At 37.5% G+C, this 21,723-nt stretch overlaps 2 protein-coding genes across 2 annotated transcripts; one reads left to right on the plus strand and one right to left on the minus strand.

Annotated features, from left to right (window-relative positions):
• Nucleotides 1–874: 874 nt before the first annotated feature.
• LOC109162736 lies at nt 875–1,597 on the plus strand. Its single transcript, XM_019311420.1, has one exon. The coding sequence runs from the start codon at nt 875–877 to the stop codon at nt 1,595–1,597; it is 723 nt and encodes a 240-aa protein (XP_019166965.1).
• Nucleotides 1,598–6,194: 4,597 nt separating this feature from the next.
• On the minus strand, nt 6,195–21,307 carry LOC109162832 (uncharacterized ATP-dependent helicase YprA). The gene is made up of 27 exons (XM_019311531.1): nt 21,022–21,307; nt 19,485–20,213; nt 19,173–19,269; nt 18,976–19,076; nt 17,534–17,665; nt 16,683–16,751; nt 16,363–16,485; nt 16,043–16,192; nt 15,831–15,962; nt 15,635–15,714; nt 15,342–15,436; nt 15,177–15,244; nt 14,750–14,851; nt 14,589–14,662; nt 13,748–13,855; nt 13,585–13,660; nt 10,400–10,536; nt 10,153–10,312; nt 9,863–10,042; nt 9,649–9,765; nt 9,109–9,264; nt 7,877–8,044; nt 7,659–7,771; nt 7,405–7,528; nt 6,790–6,885; nt 6,609–6,671; nt 6,195–6,530 (listed from the first exon to the last, which is right to left on the minus strand). Exons 1-27 carry the CDS (start codon nt 21,181–21,183, stop codon nt 6,498–6,500), a joined length of 3,645 nt encoding a protein of 1,214 aa, XP_019167076.1. The 5' UTR covers nt 21,184–21,307; the 3' UTR covers nt 6,195–6,497.
• Between the last annotated feature and the right edge of the window lie 416 nt (nt 21,308–21,723).

Raw genomic sequence — 21,723 nt, forward strand, 5'->3', positions numbered from 1 at the left:
GGGAGGGGGGGACTTTCAGTATTCATTAGCAATACTCTTCAGTACAATATTCCTATATTTTCGCCATATATTTCTCCTATATTTTCCTATTTTCTCGTTATTCTAAACGGTAGTGTTGGCCTGCCGTTGACTGCCCAAAAAGTCATAAAACCAACATTGGCGCCGTCTGTGGGGATCGATACGAAAAGTTTTCGTTCGTTCCTCAAACCCCTGAAAGCATGGTAACCACACGACGAAATACGGGAACTGGCCGACCGGTCACTGGCAACGTCAGAAATTCGAGAGAAACCCTCAGTCGACCCCCCTCGCATATACCATTCGGTCGGCAGATTCCCCTTGAGAGGGAGGCCGAACTGGGAGATCCCCGAGAAGAGGAGGAAGTCCACTCGAACGCACGCCCACCGGCTATCGGCGTCCCACGGACCCAACTAGTGGAGCTCCCACCCGAGATAGTGGAGGCCGTTGCACGCTTCCTAGTGGCCCTACATCACGGCCAAAACACGAGGGCAGAATCCCCAGAACCATCCCGGATAAATAACACCACCCAGGTTGTCAGCGCGAATCAATCACCTAAAAGAGTACAGAGATCGGCTCCACCCCAGGGACACCATCGCGCAGTCTCCGTCCTCGACCATATAGGGCCCCTAAATCAGTGGACAACCGTCCCACAGCCTGACCTGGGAGACACCCCGATAGAAAGCCCGCAGCAAAGAGCCAAACACAACCCCCAACGACGAGTTGAGGCCACCCAGGCCACTGGTCCTCGCACAGAAAGGACGAGGGTAAGAGATCGCGACAGGGAAAGAATTGTACAAGACATGATGGAGGGTAGCGGAAAGACTCCAGAACTTAGCCTGGGGAACCGAGACAAGAGATGGCGAAACTTGCCAAGGAAGTAAGAGACCTCCAAAGGAAGGTTGAAGGTGGAAGAGACCGGCTAACCGCTGCATCTCTGTTATCTGCCAGTCCATTCTCTATGAGGATCCAAGAATATCATGCACCAAGAGACTTCAAATGCCCGACGATGCCTACTTACGATGGAATGGAGGACCCCAGCGATCACCTGGTAAGGTTCCAGGCAAAGATGATGGTAATAGGGGCAGAAGACCCCATGTACTGTCGTGCCTTCTTGTCAACCCTGGGAGGGGCAGCGCAGCGATGGTTCCTATCTCTAGCACCGCGGTCTATCGACCGCTTCGAAACCCTGGCCGAAAAATTCCTAACCTACTTTGTGAGAAGCATGAAAACAAAGAAGCACTTCATGGATTTGACCACCATTCAACAAGGAGAAACTGAGACACTAAAGGAATTCTTAAAAAGATGGCAGAAAGAGGTACAAACAGTAGAAGACTTGAACGACCGAACGACTCTCACTTTGTTCGTGGAGGCCCTAAGATCAGGTGATCTGTTCACCAGCCTACGGAGGGAGACCCCAGAAACGTATGCGCAGGCCATCCAGCGGGCCAACAAATACGCAGAAACAGAAGAGGCTTTGCGACAAAAACGAAGGCGAGAGGCAAAACGCCACCGCGATGAGGCAAAAACGCGTCCAACGGACCGATCGTCCAAATGGGAAGACAGACCCAACATCGACTGAGGGCTACCCCCCTCGACACAGAGCAGTCCCCGCCTTCGGACCCAAACCAGTGCATGAGGTTCGATCGGCCCTTCCAATGGAAAAAAAATCGAGAAGACGCATTCAAGGTAGCTCTATCAATTATTGGCAAATAATCTCGTGCAGTTAGTTACTATGTACAATAGACTATTATAGTATCGTAATAAAGACATCACTTCAATTTAAAAGGGTATCACGCTTAGTTACCTCCTCGAATGTCCTCAGAATTTTGGCAGTTAAGACTGTAGAGGTGGATTGGTCGCCCCGACTAGTCACCCAAACTGGTCACCCCGACTGATCATCCAGGCGGACTAGTCATCTAGGTTGGTCATCCCAACACTCAGTGGTCTACAGACCTTCCCACCGCTTAGCGGTCGACCCGTCTTCCCACCACATGGTGGTCGATGGAACTTCGCACCTCTTAGTTGTCAACTCGTCTTCTCACCCCTCGATGGACAGTTCACAACCAGATCACGAAGCAGTAATCAAATAATGGTAAAACAAGCAAAGATGACCATCGGAAGGATGAACCTGACAATATCAGGTGAAGGAAAGTCTAATAGATGACAGGGTGTTAGGGGTAAGGGGTCTAGTGTAGGGCCTAGGGGTTATAGGAAAGAAGTCTAGTCAGTATAAAGTTTAGTGTAGAGTCTAGGAGTCATCAGGGTACAAAGCATGATCGACAAAAAGTGGTTAAAAGGAGTATGAGATATCATAAATCTGAGAACGAGAGACGTTCTCAGATAATATTTGGCGGATGGGCATACCAGCTGCGAACGGGAGACGTTCTCAGAAAAGCCATTGGCGGAGTGGCATACTGGCAGAGAACGGGCGACGTTCTCAAAAAATCATTCGGTAGTCGAGCATACTAGCTGGGAACGGGAGACGTTCTCAAGAAAGCCATTGGTGGAGTGGCATACTGACAGAGAACGGGAGACGTTCTCAAAAGTCTTTGGTGGATGAGCACACTGACAGAGAACGGGAGACGTTCTTAAAAGTCTTTGGCGGATGAGCATACTGCTGAGAACGGGAGACGTTCTCAGAAATACTTGGGGGATGCGCACACTGAAAAAGAACGGGCGACGTTCTCAAAAGCCATTGGCGGATGGTATACTGGCAGAGAACAGGCGACGTTATCAAAAATAGCCATTGGCGGATGGGTATACTGGCAGAGAACGGGCAACGTTCTCAAAAGCCGTTGGCGAATGGGTATACTGGCAGAGAACGGGTGTCGTTCTCCATAGCCATTGGCAGATGGGCATACTAGCAGAGAATGGGTGACGTTCTCAAAAGCCATTGGCGGATGGGCATACTAACTGAGAACGGTTGACATTCTCAATAGCCATTGACGGATGGGTATACTGGCAGAGAACGGGTGACGTTCTCAAAAGCCATTGGCAGATGGGTATACTGGCGGAGAAAGAGTGACGTTCTCAAAAGCAGTTGGCGAATGGGTATACTGGCAGAGAACGGGTGACGTTCTCAAAAGACATTGGCGGATAGGTATACTGGCAGAGAACGGGTGTCGTTCTCCATAGCCAGGAAATGCTAAAAAAAACACGCAACTAGGAAATGCTAAAAAACAAGGCACAAAACGCAAAAAAGGAGTAAACACCGAACAGGAAAGCAGAATGAGCGGATCAAGAATCATCATTACAGCACCCAAGTGGTCCAAAAAAAAAAAAAAAACTGCTACATATCATCGAGAAAGAACGATCGCGGTTGGAAACATCCCCTTCCTCGGCCTCGTTCTAGTAACCAAAATCATCATCTCTTGCCTCTTGGACCTACATTGTCCAACCACCTAAAAGACATGTCAGCAGTAGAAAGATCAGCCAGCACCTGAAGGTCGACGATCGAGTCCAGAGGAATCTCCCATCACTCACTCGAACCTTACAATAGTCTAAAACCGGGGAACGAAGAGTCAAGAGCAAATTGCAATCCAAAAGACAAACAATGTATCTTGGTCGTGGCATTGACCTGAAAAAAACAACAAATAAATAGCTTGAAAAAAAAAAAAAAAAAAAAGATTTTATATATATACGTGTGTGTGTATATGTATGTACATATATATATATATTCTGGATGTATATTTGTATAACAAGCGCAAAAAAAAAAAAAAACAAAAAAAAAAAGGAAGAAAAGAAAAAAGGGTGTGGTTACGGCTGGCCAAAATGGCCAGCCGCAAAAAGCACGGTCGGTCACTGCGACCGACCGGCGTTGTTACTGTAAAACAAAGCTGGTCGGTCTCAGCGACCGACCGACACTGTTACGTCTGGCCAAATTGGCCAGCGGCAACATGAAGCCGGTCGGTCGGTGCGACCGACCGGCGTTGTTACGTAAAGTTTGGAGAAGACGAGAACGCACCGCACAATTTGGAGGAGATGACACACACCGGAAGCCTTTGCCGTCGCCGCTATCTTGAAAGCTAATGCTATGGTTTGAGATGGTCTGAGATATACAAAGAAGGCATGGCTTTGCCTTAACAGCAACTCGGAAGAGGAAGAGAAATGGCTGCAGAGAGGATGCATTTGTCTTATGAGATGAACTCAGAGAATGAGGAAATGGAAATGACTTTGATTATCTGATGAGTACAAGAGGTACAACTTCTGGTTTTTATACAAAGGATAAAGGAGAGAAAAACTGTTTTGAACTAGGCTATGACCAGCATATAAGAGATTCTAACTGTAGGGTTACATGAAAGTCAGGAGGCTGCCAAGTATTCAAGCTTTTGATGGTCTTAATCTAATAGACAAGCAAGACTTGACTATGGAGGGATCTTCTTTGCTTAGCTGTGACTTCCGTGGACACACATGAGAATAAAACAGTATATAGAGTTATAGACGCACTAATATATATGCATAACCTGCACATGCGTACATGGATAAACAACAGCTATTGACACTGGAGCCTTTTAATTGTTTCCTGTACATAATGGTGTTCTCATCATTCTATTATTATTATTATTATTATTATTATTATTATTATTATTATTATTATTAATGGATCGTAAAGTGAGATACTTTTCCGAGACATCGACTCCACGAAATCTCACGAAAGAGGGGGACTGGATGATGGATTATACACTAGGCCTGGGCCATATGGACCGGCCCAAGAAAGCAACTGGATCAAGGAAGCCCAAGAAGGATACTCAGTACGGAACAACTCAAGAGTTCGCTAAGGATTGAGCTTATTAATCCAATATAATTAGAACTGGACTCATTATTTCTTATATAATAGAATTTGGTTTTATTATTCCCAATGTAACTAAGACTCCCAATATGAGGCAGTCTAGAATTCTTATTCCTTACAGGGCTCTAGGCCCAAAATATGTATAAATAGACCCATCAAATAGATGAGAGGGGGAGGACTTTCAGTATTCATTAGCAATACTCTTCAGTACAATATTCCTATATTTTCGCCATATATTTCTCTTATATTTTCCTATTTTCTCGTTATTCTAAACGGTAGTGTTGGCCTGCCGTTGACTGCCCAAAAAGTCATAAAACCAACATTATCGAACTCGAATATACTCCAAATTGATTCATGAACTTGGAAAAAAAGTACAATTAGCATTTTTAGCAGGTTACCAACAAATTTTTACTGATTAGGATGTCATGTGTATTTTAATTTTAATTTTTTTTTATTATTACTATCCTACTAAGCATTGTTTTTAAAAAAAAAAATACTGCTTAACACGTAAGTTCTACGCAATTGCGCAGAAACAGCACTGATCAAAAAGCTGATGAGACCCACATTTCCGACCAAAAATTCCATTCCTAAATCCCCTAATGGGAGGCTCTTAAAGCATTCTCAATAATTATGATTTTTAAGTCTGGTAGCTCAACTGGTCATAGAAATAAAAAGTTAGAAGAATAACCAGGGATCGAGTCTCACCAACAAGCATAAGGTTGGGATTCAACCTCTTGAAAGAATAATTACGATTTTTAGCGCAAGTTGCGTTGAACACAAGAGTGTTGTGCAGCTTTTTTTCCATGCAGGCCCTACATTTTTAACCAAAAACTCATTCTCATGCATCTCATTTCTTCTCTCTCCTCTATATCATCCTTGTTTTCTAAAAAATCACCCCAAAAACCATTATAGGGATGGCTTTATATCAATTATAAAAATAAAACAAGTTAATTTTAATTATTATTTTTTCATTATTGCATTTTTTTCACTTTTTGTCATTGAGTTTAACATTAACCAGATTTGATCTAATTTTATGTCTAATCTCCCTGATTTCATTGTGAAAGCTATGATAGACAAACATCCTTGATTGAAATGAAATTCGAACTTATAACCTTCTGTTGGAATGATAATGCTAACTTAAAATTTTTGTCAAAACTGTTGGCAAAAAAGAATTTCAGTCCAAGTCAAAAAGGAGAGCAAGTGAAAAGTAGAAGGATAAGTCAAAATCCCAAACAAATTAGGAATCACACTCCTAGTGCTTATAGTGGATTTAGGCATTTTCTCAGCGTGAGAAGGTGCCTAACAAATTAGGTTTTCCGAATTGCGTTAACAAACTTCTTGTGTTATAACTGTTATTTTAATATTTCTGTGTGCTGCGTTTTACAAATTTCAGATAATAGTATCTCTATATTTTACAATAACATCTCTGTGATCAAACCACAAGGTATTTGACAATTTTCTCTTTAATCACCAAAATATGTATGAGAAACGTTATAACCTAGTATTTTCATTGTATGGAATAACCATGGAGAAATCATCGAAAACGGTAACTAGAATAACGATTAAGATTCGAACATACTTGGGGAATGGGGATGAGCTAACTGCATTTCAACCGCATCCAGCAAATTTGATTAGGCAGATAAACAAACTCTTTTTTGTTGATGCAGCAAAACACTTGTACAGTATATAACTAATCGCGGAGTTTTTCTGCTTCAATAACACCCTGCATAAACACAATGCCAAGCACAAACAGTTTGCAGAGACTTCAGGAAAATGTGAATGTATCGATTATCAGTCCTACCTCGATTATCATTATGGCTGCGTCCTTGTGGAGAACCTCGTTATATTCTTGACAAGCAAGATTCTGAAACACGCCATAAACACAAAAAGTTAAACAAATGTTGGACTGGGATGAAGAAATCATGCCATGGAATATGGAAGGATAGAAATTCATTCGATCTGAACTGTTGGTTAAAACTGACTTGTATACAATTAGGACAACCGGCATCACTGGAGCAATGGCATGATGTGAGAAGTTCTAAGGCAGCAGTTAAAAGCTCGGTGAATAAGGGTTGAACCTGTGTAAGACGAAAAATGTTTTTGCACAACATGTCAACAATTTACTATAAGATCACTGTACTTTTTGCAATTTAATACCACTAGTACTTCTTGCATAGTTGCATCGCACAAAATAATTTAAAACGGATGCAAGAACAGCAGTGTATTTAAAACATGTGGTTTTCTAACTTAACATGGTCGGAAGAATATGAGATGATTTGGATGTAAACTAGGCCGGGTGTTAACTCTCAAGATATCATATTTTCATACATGGTGAGCCCAACGCACAATTCCAGTATAAATTTTTGTGCCTCAGTGTTTATACCGCCATAAGGAAACCATTATAAGAACAAGTACCATAGTCATATTCATCAGTGAACCCCATGTATGAGGAATCACTGAATGTTATATTTTATTTTATTTTATTTTTTCTTGTTTCTAAACTTCCAAATTCCTTTTAACAAAGTGTTGAGTTGAAAAAGGAACAAATATGAGTGAACAGAAATATAGAATATTCATAATCTAAAAGTTTAACTGACCTGGGCCGCAATCCCAGTTCCACCAGGACGTGGATCATAAAGTAAAATTCTTTCTGGAGCATAACGTGCATCATAAGGGTTTACACACTCTGAAGCTATGTCAGATGTATTGCAAATTATATACCTACACGAGAAAAGGTCATGAAGTAATGAGAGAAATGAACCACTAAGTTATATTTGTATTAAACATCTTTAATCTCTTTACTGAACTCTATAGATTTCATCCTCGGAAATTTCAACTGTCAGAAACTCACAAAGGAACTACATTAAGAATGGCATGACACGCAGCATGTAAACCTCCTCGAAATGAGTAATTTAAGGCCTCGACTGTTTTCTTTATTGTCTCAGAGACTGGAACCCAGACAGCCTGTTTTGTGCATGAAAATGAGAATATCTATAAAAATTAACCAGAGAGTGATAACAAGGATAACACACAAAAACTAGAGCAGACCATCTGTCTATTAGCATTCACCTGGGATTCATAAGAGTAGTTTGGAAGTGACAGTTCAATGGTGTCAAAAACTTGGTTGCTTTTTTTCCATATTCGTCGAAAACCAAACCAAGTAGTGGTTACTCTGCAAAATTGTGCTTGGGCAGTTGTTCTTGCAAACTGGATATTAGAATTCCTTGCTGGATAAGCCTAATAGCAGTAAAAGAGCCAATAGGTTAGCTTCACTTCACTGACATCAGGTAATATATTGTTCAGTAGTCATCAAAGGAAAGAACAATATAAACCCCATAGTGAATTTAACAGCATAACTGAAATTCTAAAAATTCCAGTAAATAAAAGCATATTTAGCAGAAAGCAAGCACAAATAATTAGCATGAATAATTGTAAAGAATATTTCAATCAGATCTTGGAATGGGGATATGTATGTATGCATTTTTAATTTTAGTTTTTAACAAAGAAATGGTTTAACGAAACATGGAATAGTTTGAAGATATAAAACAAAGTAGAAATGGGATGATATTTTGTTTGAGGCTGTGCATAGTGCTTAAGGTTAAAGTCCACCCGTTTTTAATTTGATATTGAGTGATGAACTGACTAGATTTTGTAAGAAGAAAGTATCTATTGGACAATTTAAACCTCCAACCTAAACCTCAAAATGAAGTTCCTACCACTATCCTGTTCCCAATCTTTTCAAAGCTACAAAGAGCTTGCAAGGATCCATCATCTTGCAAGGTTTAGGGAAGGAAGGCATACACAACCTTAACTCTGTTTCAAAGCGGCTGTCATTGTAGCTTGAACCCACAGCCTCATGTTTAATGGGTGACATTTGCCCAAGACCAACACCTAACCTCTAAATCTTCCACATAGTAAACTCAAAATAATGGACCAGATCAAGAAATTATGAAATTATGCATTGATGGCAGTGGCTATTGTGATGGCAAGAATGGTGAAAATAGCTGTAAAGTTTGGTGGATATTTGCAAACAGTTGTGTCAATCTGCAATTTTCATTTTCTTTGTACTGTGATTGCAAAAAATTGAGCTGTTCAGTTTGATTTTGGTGCTAAGCATGCATTTATTTTAATGAAAGGTAATTCTCCATCTTAGAGTCTAGCACATGGAAACCAACACCAATATACACCAAATGTAGAATGAGATGAGAATTGAACTTTGCAAAAAAATAAAAATAAAAAACTTCCAAGACATATGACTAAAAAAGTAGTGCAAACGCAATTATGCCTTGATTTTTGCTTACAATGTTACCCCCAGTGATATGAATATCAGTGTAGTCACGAGTTTTTGTGTAATATTTCAAGTCTGCTTGCTGGCACCAAGCAATTTTACTTGATAAATCCAAGTCCTTTACAAGATAGGTCCTTCCTTGATTCATATAAACGGCCCCTTCATAAACCTATAAAAAACAAATACAGTGGAAATGATAATGTGAAAATAAGGGAAAGGACAAAGACCAATATTTGATGGCATTAGGTTGGAGGAATATTAACCAACTTCCTCCATATTACTAAAGAAACCATACAATTATTTCTTTCTTTTATCTTAAAAAAATTGTATGAAGTTGTCTTTAATGGGGATATATTACATATTGCATATATTTGAAGTCTTAAATGAGCTTGAACTCTTGAAAGTAGTAAATGGTCCATAAATTATCAATGGTCCAGGGCAGTTTATTAAGCATATTAGCCTGTTCAAGAGGACAAAATAATATGTCAAGGAAACAAGGGAAAAAATGTCACCACTGAAGTAAGCCCTAACTAAAAGTTTGCAACTCTTTTACCTGGAAGAATGCCCTACTCTCTTCAATTTCTTCTAGAAGTTCATTCTTTTGCTTGTCAATGACTTTGTATCGCTCAGTTTCAATTGCTCGAACACTTACAGCATTTGAAGGCATTTTCTGAAAAGAAAAATGAGAACAATAAAATGAAATAGCTTGAAATTGCGCAATAGTATCAATAATTCAACTGAGTAGCAAAAGGAGATTAAAACTATACCTCATGCCCAATATAGCTCCAAATTCTAGCACTAGAATCACGTGACACATCAGTATTCAGATATCCTTTATTTTTTAGTGTCATTACTGCAGCTTCAAATCCAGGACCAAAATACTTCTTGTCATGTTGCAAGCTCAGTGGGTGTTCAAAAGCAGCACATGTCAGATGCTGTTCAAGCACCTGTAGAGATTAAGGCATTCAAGAAATTATGTCATTTCCTAATAAGAGTATTAATCAAGTAAGGCATGAGATAAATAGAAAAGAAAACAGTAAGACCTAAGGAGAAAAACCTGTTGGTTATTAGCATCAACATGACAACACTCAATTGGACTCCTGAACAGTTTGTTTGGGAACTTCATGAAATATTGATCCAAAGGCCCTTCAAAAGCAACATATATAGCAATTGAAGGCTTCCCCCTTCTCCCTGATCTTCCAGCTTGTTGCCATAGACTAAATGCAAAAGGCAGAGAGGTAACAAGTACACTAAGATAATACAGTAATATGGACCAGAGCAAAAAAAAGAAACTGAGCTTTTACCTAGATATACTACCCGGAAAGCCTAGATGTAGAGTCACATCAATGTGTCCAACATCAATTCCCAATTCAAGAGCATTTGTGGCAGCAATACCACATATATTACCGCTAAAAAAGTCACGCTCAATCCTTCTCCTATCCTGCTCCATCAGGTAACTGATGTCAAACCATCCATTTTAAATGAAAAACTAATATGGGCATAGTAAATGTAATCAATGTTGACACAGTAGATAACTGGATATAATCAGTACACATACAAGATCTATTTTATTTATTTTTTAAATAAAATGTATAGGGGTTAAATAAGGAAAGTTTGGATTAAGTAGCGTGATTAGAATTCAAACCCCTCTTGTCTATTTTTTTAATATATGAATACGACAAACAAAAGAGTCCAAATAGTTCTTTGAACACAGGCTTGACTTTTAGGAGAAGAAAGGGGAAAAATTGTGCTCCCTCCATTACAAAAAGGTTGTCTACATTTCCTTTATGATACCTCCCAAAAAAATTCAAAAGTCATCTACTTTTTATGGGCAAAGGGGGGGAAATATGTACCTACCCCCCCCCCCCCCCCCTTTATATGTCTAAACTAAACAGGAAAACCATTTTCGCTTGGAAGGAGTAATAAATATGCCGGACAAATAAAATTGGTACTCTATAAACACTGGTTCACACAATCACACAGCTATGTGAGCCTTTGTGAATATTATTCACAAGTAATCATCAAGAAATGAACATTCACTTTTAATGCAATTAATATTCACTTAAAAGGCAATGAATATTATACTGATGAAGATGCAATCGTTATACCCTGCACCACGGCGCACATAGCACTGTGCGCCCCGCGCCTCCCAAAACGACGTCGTTTTGGTAAGTTATGTAGGGAGTTGACACGATTATGTACATTATGGTATACAATTATGTACATTTTTTTTTTACAATTATGTACATCCGAAACAGGAAATTTATGTGTATTATGTTAAGAGTTTATGTGTATTATGTATTATGTTAGATTATGTGTATTATCTTTTCAAAAAAAAATATGTGTATTTTGTTATACAATTATGTACATTCTTTTATACAATTATGTACATTCTAGTATACAATTATGTACATTTTTTAACATGAGATTTTTTTTAAAGAAAATTAAAATCCGACACAGGATAGCAAAATTTCCAAAAAAAAAAAAAAAAATTCAGAAACGACGTCGTTTTGCACCAGGGCGCACAATGCAATGCGTGCCCTGGTGCACGATATAAATTGCCATGAAGATGCATCCTAGTTATGCTAAACATTCACTGGCAAACATGAACATACACTCTGGGGGGCTCAAGCTTTTGGGTCCCCATATCATTGGAAGATCGTTCCTTAGGTTATTTATGTACATAAACATATATATGTGCACGATTCATTAATTGGGTGAAAATGATGACGCTTTTCTTATGAAATTTGCCAACAATGCAACTTTCTGAACAATAATAATACAGCAGATGAAAGGACAAAACAAAGGGCGGGGGGAGGGGACATTTCAAATTTAATTTATTGAAAGCTACTATGGTAGCTATTAGCTAATAAGAAGTGTGGAATAGAAAATGAAGCTGATAATAGAAAGTTTAATCATAATCTATTAAGGGTAAATGGCATTTTTGGTCCCTGAGATATACCCGTTGTACACACTTAATCCCTGAGTTATAGCCGTGTACATCTTTGATCCCTCAGTTATGACCGAAGTGACGTTTTTAGTCCCTAACGTTAGGTTTCCAATAAAAATGGATGCCAACTCTTAGAAACCCTAAACAAGCAAGGTTAAAAGTGTCATTTCAGCTCCTTCTTCATCTTCTAACCACCTGGACTCCAGGAATGAGCTTTCTTATTTCCTGTATCTTCTCCGTGATTAATAGCTGCGCTTATTCATCCATTAGAACACAATTAATCTACCTTCATCTAACAACCCTTCCAAGGTCGAAGAGATGAATATTAAATCCCTCTTTATGAGGGATAACAGTTCAAAAAAGGCCAACAATGGCAAGGCAGCGCAGAAGACAAGAATTCGAGCTCAAGTTCACTTGCAAAAGAGAAGAAATTTTCGAAAGAAATGATGCAAAAATACTTGAAAATGGTGAAGCCATTCTACATCCGTGTCTCGAAGTGGTATGGCGAGAAATTGAGGTTTTCGGGACAGCTGAGCTTATACGGAACTGGAACTAAGGCAGCTCTAGTAGCCTCTCTTCTGCCGCAGTTGGTGGCAGAGAAAGGAGAAGCAGAACCGGCAGAGATAGCTGAGAAAGCGGCGCTTTTGAGTAATGTCAAGAGTCTGAAGCAGGGGAACCTACTGGCGGGACTTTGAGTTGTCCAGAAACATTTAAGGAAAAGGTGATCGGCACCGTCACCGTTGGTCTTGTCTGGTCAGTTGTCATCTCGGTGGTGCGACAACTCGCTGTTACAACAACAGGATGGAATTCAAAGCGCCATTTTACACAGCAAGAGATCTTTCAATTCCACCAGAGGTAACCCACTTTAATTTAATTTAATTTAGTTCCCTAAAATTTCAATATATCCAAAAACCAAAACCTATCTGACCATTTTAATTATTAAGCCAATTATAATTACTGCTTCCGGTAAATGGTGTGCTGTTGCAGACCTGCTCATTTCTGGTCACTGCTTTCTCTGGCAGTCAACAGATGCTGCTCCACACTCCCCTGACCCTGGCTTCACTAACGACAACTTGCGCTCAGCTTCTACAGCTGCAAACTTCTTCTGCAATTTATGGGCAGATTAGAATGCTACCTCCCAACAGCTTCATGGTCAAACCTTGGGCTCAGATGAACGGGCAGAAATGGACTGGGCCCTTGTGGTGGTGGGTGTGGAACTTGAAAATTGATTTGACACCCTTATATTGAGCTTTGATGATTGGCCAACATTGACTGCAACGTTTTAGATTAATGCCCTCTAGGTTTAACATTGTTAGATGATTCAATCAATGAGGGACTAAAACTGCCACTTCGGTCATAACTGGGGAATCAAAGATGCACACGGCTATAACTCAAGATTAAGTACTGCTGGTATATCTTAGGGACCAAAAATGCCATTTTCTCATCTATTAATTAAAGACTTATTAAGTAGTTTTGATGCTTATGGTGACAAGTTTACTTTAAAAGAAAGATTAAATCATAGTAGTTAACAGTGCAAACCTCAGCTACATAGCCTGCTCGATAGGCACAGATAGCATCAACTAAGTGAGGTGCTGCTTCCTGAAGTATCTCACGTCTTATGATAGCCAGGCATCCAAAAATATGTTATGTTCCTTATATAAAAACCAAGTGAATGTAATGAATTTAAGATTATTTCACCTACGTGTAGCTTAAGACAAGCTCACAAAGTTTGCGTGTTTTGCAAAATGCAATACAACGAAGACTGTGCTGCACCATTTCAGCAAAAATGTATGATACCTCCATGATAGGACTGCACAATGACTATAAATTGTTAGAGATAAAGGGTTTCTTTAGAAGAGAAAAACAATTTAGAAGTATTTATGCATCTACCAAAGGGTTATTCATCACCAATTGCATGAGTAGACTAATGGCATGATATCATTCCAGGACTTGAAAAATATACACACACTTCTATAATTCCATGTTCTGGTATTATATTCTAATGTGACTTAAAATCACAATTTTTCCAACTGTAAAGAAATCTACCAACTACAGTGTCAAAGACTTAAAATATTTTTAAAAACAAGGTTTTTGTTAAGAACAAATTTATCTGACTTTAGTTACAAAGAGTAAAGATACTTGGTTCACTTCTAAAACAAGTTCCCTCAACTATAACATGGTTGGTCATAACTTTACTTTCCAGAAGTTGAAAACATAACAGCAACACTAATGTTTTCAGTATAGTTCTAAACTTCCACTTATACAAATTTTATATGCCAAACTACCTTATTCAAAATGAAAAACTCCAGTTACTTCATTTCCAAATTCCTTGCTCGTACTCCAACTCTTTTGATTATGATCATTAAGCATATCATCAATTCTTTTAGAAAGTTCATATTCATATACCATCTTTATTTGCATGTGGATTTTGCCTAAGCTAACATGATTTTCTTGGTCTTTTTTTTTTTTAGTATGGAAATTTAAAATGTAAAGCCATTTAAAGAAGTGTACAACAAAAGGAATTTAGTCAAGAAAGAAATTACCTCGATCTTCCTGCAACCTTACTTCTATCAGTAGATTTGTTAGCATCTGTGCCCTTCCTACTTCTCTTTGAAATCTATTAATGGGCAAGTGCCAAAAGTGAGACTACTCAATAAAATTACCAATGGAAAGTGGATTAACAGAACATTTGTAAGGGCTGCACCGTTCTCAGACACAAAGGAGGATTCCAAAGCACAAAATGTTTAGGACCAGAAGGGCTGCCATCATTCTGAATCAACTCTAGTGCCGGCAAATTTGCAAGTTCCTATACATAAATAACATTTTAAATGCTTAACAATATGAACAGTCAGCGGGAGAGTATAAAATTGTTTGCACAAATGCAACTGCCCCTGTTACAAGTTTATTTTATTCAAATACAAAAATGTAATTCACCCGTAAACACAAGTATTAGATGTATCTTCCCGTAAAATTGATTTTCCTACTTCTGGATGAATCACCCCAAAAAGTTGAAAATTCAAGATTAGAATATGAAACTGACCACTGTACCAATGAACTATGAAAATCCTAGCAATCAGTGACAATACTGAGACATTAACAAATTTATAATGAACAGTTAAATGAATTAGTACCTTAGCATGATCAACAGGGTTTGCAGAAGTGGCAGTAGAAAATACAAAAGAAGGATTGCTACCATAAACTGCATGAGAATTCATCAATGGATGGGTTTCAAATTAATTGGAAACCCATAGAATAAAAGGAACTGAAAAATTATGTAAACTAAAATGGATGATTACCATGAGAGCAGATTCGTTGAAGCCTTCTCAAAATAAGAGCAGTATGACATCCAAAAGCACCCTTATAAGCATGAGCTTCATCTATAATAATAAACCTAAATTAAAAGAGGACAAATTAAATATTAATTATTATAATAAAATAATAAGTAATTAATAATAGAAACAACTATACTTCAAAGTCTTAAACTGACCAAATATTTTTTGAAGAGTTAAAGAAGCATTCCAGGAGGAAAGGAGTCAAAACTTCATTTGCATGGAAAAGTATTAAGAGATAAATGTGCATAAAATTTCACCTTAGATTAGACAAAATCCGCCTAAACTGTCCATGAAATGGCAAGATAGACACATGTAACATATCTGGATTTGTAATCAACTGCACGTAAATGGAGGAAGAGATTTGGATGATTAGACCTAGAGACTTAAAAGAAGATGGTGAGAATAAAGAACAAAAATGTTCTGCTACCTAAAAATTAAAACTTACTGAAATACCAGTCTAGCATTTTCACGTAGCCACATCCTATCTGTCTGAGAAGTGTCTCCATCATATACACCAATGTTTAGGTTATGATCAAACTCATTCGTCATAGTTAATAAAGCTCTCAGCTGATCTTGTGCAAGAGCCTGCAACCACAAAAGTCTCAACCTTCTAATAAAGTCATGATCAGTTAACCACTTAAGAAAGACACTGCAAAGGCAATAACCTTAGTTGGAAAGAGGTAAAGTGCACATGCTGACAAATTCTGAGATAATGCTTCAAGAACAGGAAGGTTGTAGCAAAGAGATTTTCCGCTGGATGTCATGGTCGCCACAACTACATCTTTGCCAGCTAGAGATGCCTGAACTGACTCAGCCTATAAATAAATAAATAAATATATATATATATATATATATATATATATATATATATATATATATATATATATATATATTGCAGTAATTAAAAGATGCATGAAAAATAAAAATAAAAATAAAAACTATCTCTGCTGTAGGGAAAATTTATACTTTAAGGATAGTGACTTACCTGGTGACTATATAACCTGGTTACTCCAATATTTTCTAGTGCAGACTTAGTACATTCTGAAAGCACGTTTGGAATCTCAACATACTTAGCATTCCGAGCATTTATCTCTTCAACATGAACAACCTGCAATAGGAATGTATAGCACTCAGGACCATCATCCATATAAAGTAGATACTAGCTACTGATTACAAGGTCCAGAGAGATCTATAAACTATCACCCAAAGAGAAGAAAAGAAAAAAGAAATACTCTCGTCAAATAGATAATACAACATAATGCAAATAGGAAAAAGAAACAGGAAAAAGTGGAGAACAAGTAAAACCTGTCCTTTAGATCCAATGCCTCTTCTAAGATGTTCCAACATTTCGATAGGAAGCAAGGGGTTTGTGTCCTTCATGTCAAAGCAGTCATTGGCAAAATTATTATTCAGGGAATCAGAATTAGGTTAGTGACGGATCATAAAAGATCAGAATGATTATGTAACAATAGCACCAGAAATAATTCAACAAAGTGCACATAGTCAAAAGTGTTAGAGAAATAGGGTGTTAGTTGAGAGGATCTCTCTTAGCCTTAATTTTAGGTATTTGAAACCTATGGCTAGGATTAGTTCTTGTCTAATATAAATAGCTCTATACTTCCTTGTACATTGATACACAGAACATATAGAAATATACAGTTGAGTTTATTGTTTAACAAAAAGATTACTACAACTTTAAAACACAACAATAAAAAAAATATTAATAAATAAATAAAAAGTAGGTAGTAATCATTACACTCTTCACACAGATGCATCCCCAAGATCTTGGAAGGAGAAAACACATTACATAAAAGATGTGGATATGGTGTGCTAGCTTTTACTACCATCACAAGTTAAGAAAAAGGCCCTATCAGGAAGGTCAAATTTTAGAGGGAGAAAAGGTATGAGCAAGCATAATTGATACTAAGCATTTAAATCCTGTTAAACGGTAATTTAATATCCATGTGAATCTCTGAAATGCATAGAAAGTAATAGGAAAAGAAAAATCAATAGCATTGATATTTAAAATAGAACCTTTACCCAACACCAGATGCTGGAATGATGTAGGTAATAGTAATGCAGTAACAAATATGTTTTTTCCTGCACCCAGAGTCTGAGAAAGTAAAGCAAAGAAGAGAGTACAGAATGAGCCCTACATGACAAAGCGCTTCAAAGGAATGAGACCTCTCTGTTTTCAGTTTGCTCCCACTTGCAACATCATTGCACTGCTTTACATATTGAAGGAAATCTTCCAAGGAGAACTTGGAAAACTTGTTGCCATCTTCAAACTGCATGATGATAGTTTTGTTATTTATGAGGACTGAAATGTTACTAAAACTGTGGATACAAAAAGAAGATTTTTCTGCTAAGATCAAAGGCTATATCGAATAGGGCAAAGTACATCCAAAACAAACCATAAATCAGATTTCAAAAGAGTAAAATCAAAATACAGATGCCTCTTAGTAGAGAGGAAAAGCTTTTTAGTTTTTGCAGTTTTAACATGTCAAAGATGTTGTTTATCTATCGACTATGTAGAGCACCTGCAAGAGTTCCCTCTCAAAGTTCTGGAAGATTGCTTCAAATAATTTGGAAGGTTTTATGTTCCATTTGTTGCACAATAAGGGTGTGTTTGGTTGGCACATGGGAATCGGAATTGGAATGGGAATCAAATACTTGGTAATGGTAATGGGTTTTGGTGAAAGTATTTTGCATGTTTGGTAGTAGGGTGAAATTGGAATGATTACCAATATTGATGTATGGTTATGTATGACCCTATAATGGGAATAAAGGTTTTAAAAATACAAAAACAAAAAATCAAGGCAATTGATCCTAATATAATGACATCCAAAGCACCAATATGAACAAAAAAAATCAAAACAAAAATCTAAAAGCACTAATCCAAACTTAAAAACCAGATTACCAATAAGATGGAATGATACCCGTTTTTAATTAAGGAATGGGGTTTTTAATTGAAGGGGTAATCAAATCCTGTAGTTTTGTTCTAAAAAGTTGTCAATCAAACACTAACTATGATATTATTCACATTCCTAGTGTGTAGACCCATGAACCAAACACACCCTAAATTTATTTTAATACCTTTATATTTCTTTCTAAAGCATTGGCAACAATATGAGATGATAGAGAATTGGGTCTCAGAAGCCAAATAAGGAAGTGTTATAATCTAAGATTGGGTCAAGGTCACTAAACTAGGCTATAATGCACATGGCCAAACCACACTAAAAGGTTAAATCCAATCAATTAGCTAGTCTAACTCATGACCTTATAAACCCATATGTTCTCTCTTATATTTTCAATGTAGGACTCTTAATAGGAAGAAATCAGAATAAAGGAGGCAAATAAACACAAGGAAAAAGAACCCCAAAATCAACAACTAGAGACAGGAATGTTATAATGTAAGTCATGTGATAGAAAAGCCAAGAACATTACTTTCCAAGTCATTCTACAAGGAAATGCAGACAAGAAAAGACAACAGATTTTAGCAGATTATTGAGCTTCATGGTAACTGTAAATTAATAAGTAATATCCAAGGACACCAATAGTTACTTCAAATAAAAGGTTCCAGAATAAACAGACATACCATTAATGATCTTATGACCTTCAAAAGACTTGTTTTGAAGCACTCTTGCCTTTTCTTCATTGAATTGACAATCTTTGAGGGCAGGATACGTTTTTTAGCAACTGAGAAAACCAATTGGTTCATTGCCAAAGGAATCACTCAATATTGAAGCAATTTATATGGAGGTAAGATCTACATGAGGGGAGCAATAAGCTTACTCTCATGCTGATCTTTCTGTTCAGTTGAAGTTTTGACAATCATAATAGCATTGGTAGAAGTTATTGCCCCTTTAGAATTATCTACAATACATAAAACCTGTAAAGCAAATAAGAAAGTATGTACTGGAGCAATGTGAAGTTATTTTAATGAACCTACGTTGTATCTCATAGCATAACAGAAGATTAACCTAATGCTTTAAAATAACTTTTGAAATAAATAGTGAACTTAGATATATATCTACTTAAAGTAGTATAACAGCAACCAAATTGTCAAAACTCAAAATAGCCACCATAACCCAACAAAACAAGTACCTGAGGACAGAGGTCAGAGAGATGCTCAACATCTGTTATACTGGCTCGAAATCCAAATTTACCAAGTTGATCAAGTGCTTGCTTCAGAGAACACAAGGTAACTTTTCCATGCTGAAGTTGAATAACAGCAGAATATATATTTATGAAAGAAAATAATTTCATTTTACTTTTCAACCATGATGGGCACAAGCACAAATTGCTTTTTGTTGACCGCGGATTCATCTCAGTGTTCTGTCTGCGAGCTTCATTACATATGCAGTTCCCTGAACTTGGATCAAATAAGCAATTAACTGAATCTAAAACCATGACAAATTTAGATGCCTGTTCGTCTATACTACTGCTAGGTGACTGCAGTATGTCAAATATGAGCTCATCTGTAGGTTGTTCTGTCTTATTAGATACAGATTTTAACTTGCGTTTTCTCTGTGAAGTACCACTGGAAGAAACATTGACATTTTGTGCTTGTCTATTTTCAGAATTAACTGACTCTAACTCAATATCGTTTTGAGTTTTATTGCTAATTGTGCTGCGCAAAACTGATAGGTCTTCCACCACATCACGCCACGTTGACTCAGATTGTTTTGAAGTTGCAAATCTTGTCATAGCTGGGGATGTAGCAGATTGCTCAGTCTGCTGTCTATCCTTCTTTGCAAAAGGAACAAGAACCAAAAAATCACCATCACCAATTGAATAGCTGCCTAGCTTATTCTCTACTGCCATTTTCATCCCCTAATCCAAACAATGCAAGGGAGAAGAAAGTGAAATTCATAAGAATATGACTCCACAGTCCACAATGAGAATGATAATTTCCAAACAGTACCAAGACTCTCTCTCCATCCCCCACACAAAACATTAAATAAAACGAAGTAAAATAAATTAAATAATGAAGTAATCTAATTATAAATAACCATAAAACTTGCACTATACCAAATACATGAATGTGTGTGTGTGTGTGTGTAGGTTGATATGTAAAGATTCAAACTTCTTAATGTAGAGTGATAAAATTATTAAAAAAAAAAAAAAAAAAAACATGCTTTCACCTAACAAATTATAGTGAATTTTACTTTTCATCCTCATTGTTTTGGCCAGCGGTGATTCAGTCCATAATATTTGTTTTTTCAGTGGCAATTTAATTATCATTATTTCAAATAAGGTTTTCAGTGTTCTTTCCTTTGCAATCATGGAAAACTTTCCATGAAGATAGTTGGCCATCTCACATGAAAGGAACAAAAAAAAAAAAAAAACTTACATCTTATTCGAAGTGGTAGAAACGTAAGTAGATTTGAAAGGTTAATGATTGAATTTATATTGAAAAAAAATATATTAGGATGGAATCACAACCATTGAGGATTTAAACTAAAGTTTACTCTAACAAAATATATGCATTTTGTACGGAGGCTGCAAAAATATGCTTTTTCTTTTGGGTTAACTATGCCATTTTCATCCTATACACCAAGCATACGGGGAAATATTAGCATATGAATGCAGAAATGAGCATGGAAGGTGGGCAATAGGGGTGCAGGAATGATGAAATTGCCTTGAAAAAGAGATGGAAATTGGGGGAAGAAGCTGCGGGTGTAAAGTTCTGCTTGAGAATGAGCTTGAGTTGTTGAACAGTCAGGTCCGGCGAAACGGAAGCGGCGGTTGTCTCACCGGAAAGACTCCGCACTTCGATTCTTCGATTGCAGCCATCCGCCATTTCCCCACAAGGACACTCCAATCCCTTGCTGTGCAAAAATGCAAATTCCCAATCGGGGTTTGACCGTTTGTATAGAAAACCTAGGATTTGGCGCGGGATTGGGAAGTTGTTAGGCTCCGATGGCCGGTCTAAAGTCTCAACGATTCGCGGTTTATGAATCAAGTGAACCAGAATCGGTCCAATTATGAAATCTACAATTCCGAACCGGTTCAATGGTTCAATTTTTATTTTTAATTGAGACTTGATCAAACTTCATTTAAGAACAACTCTTCCAATGGTATTTTCTTCATTTCTTAATATAATGTGATAGTTTTGTCGAGACCGAGTCCACCATAAATCATAAATCAAGTATACATGTATAAAATGGGGTAAGAAAATAGTAGTATTATTGCTTGGGATACTATGCCCAAAATGGTATGTAGCCACTAGATCATGGGGGATTTAGTAAACCAAAGGATGATGTCTTAAGAGGAATTAAGAGTGCCTTATATAGTGTAGATGGTCTTTCGGATGGTTGACAAATGTACGACATCGGCTAGT

This window comes from Ipomoea nil, unplaced genomic scaffold (genome assembly GCF_001879475.1).
Source record: "Ipomoea nil cultivar Tokyo-kokei standard unplaced genomic scaffold, Asagao_1.1 scaffold2957, whole genome shotgun sequence".
NCBI classification, from domain to species: Eukaryota; Viridiplantae; Streptophyta; class Magnoliopsida; order Solanales; family Convolvulaceae; genus Ipomoea; species Ipomoea nil.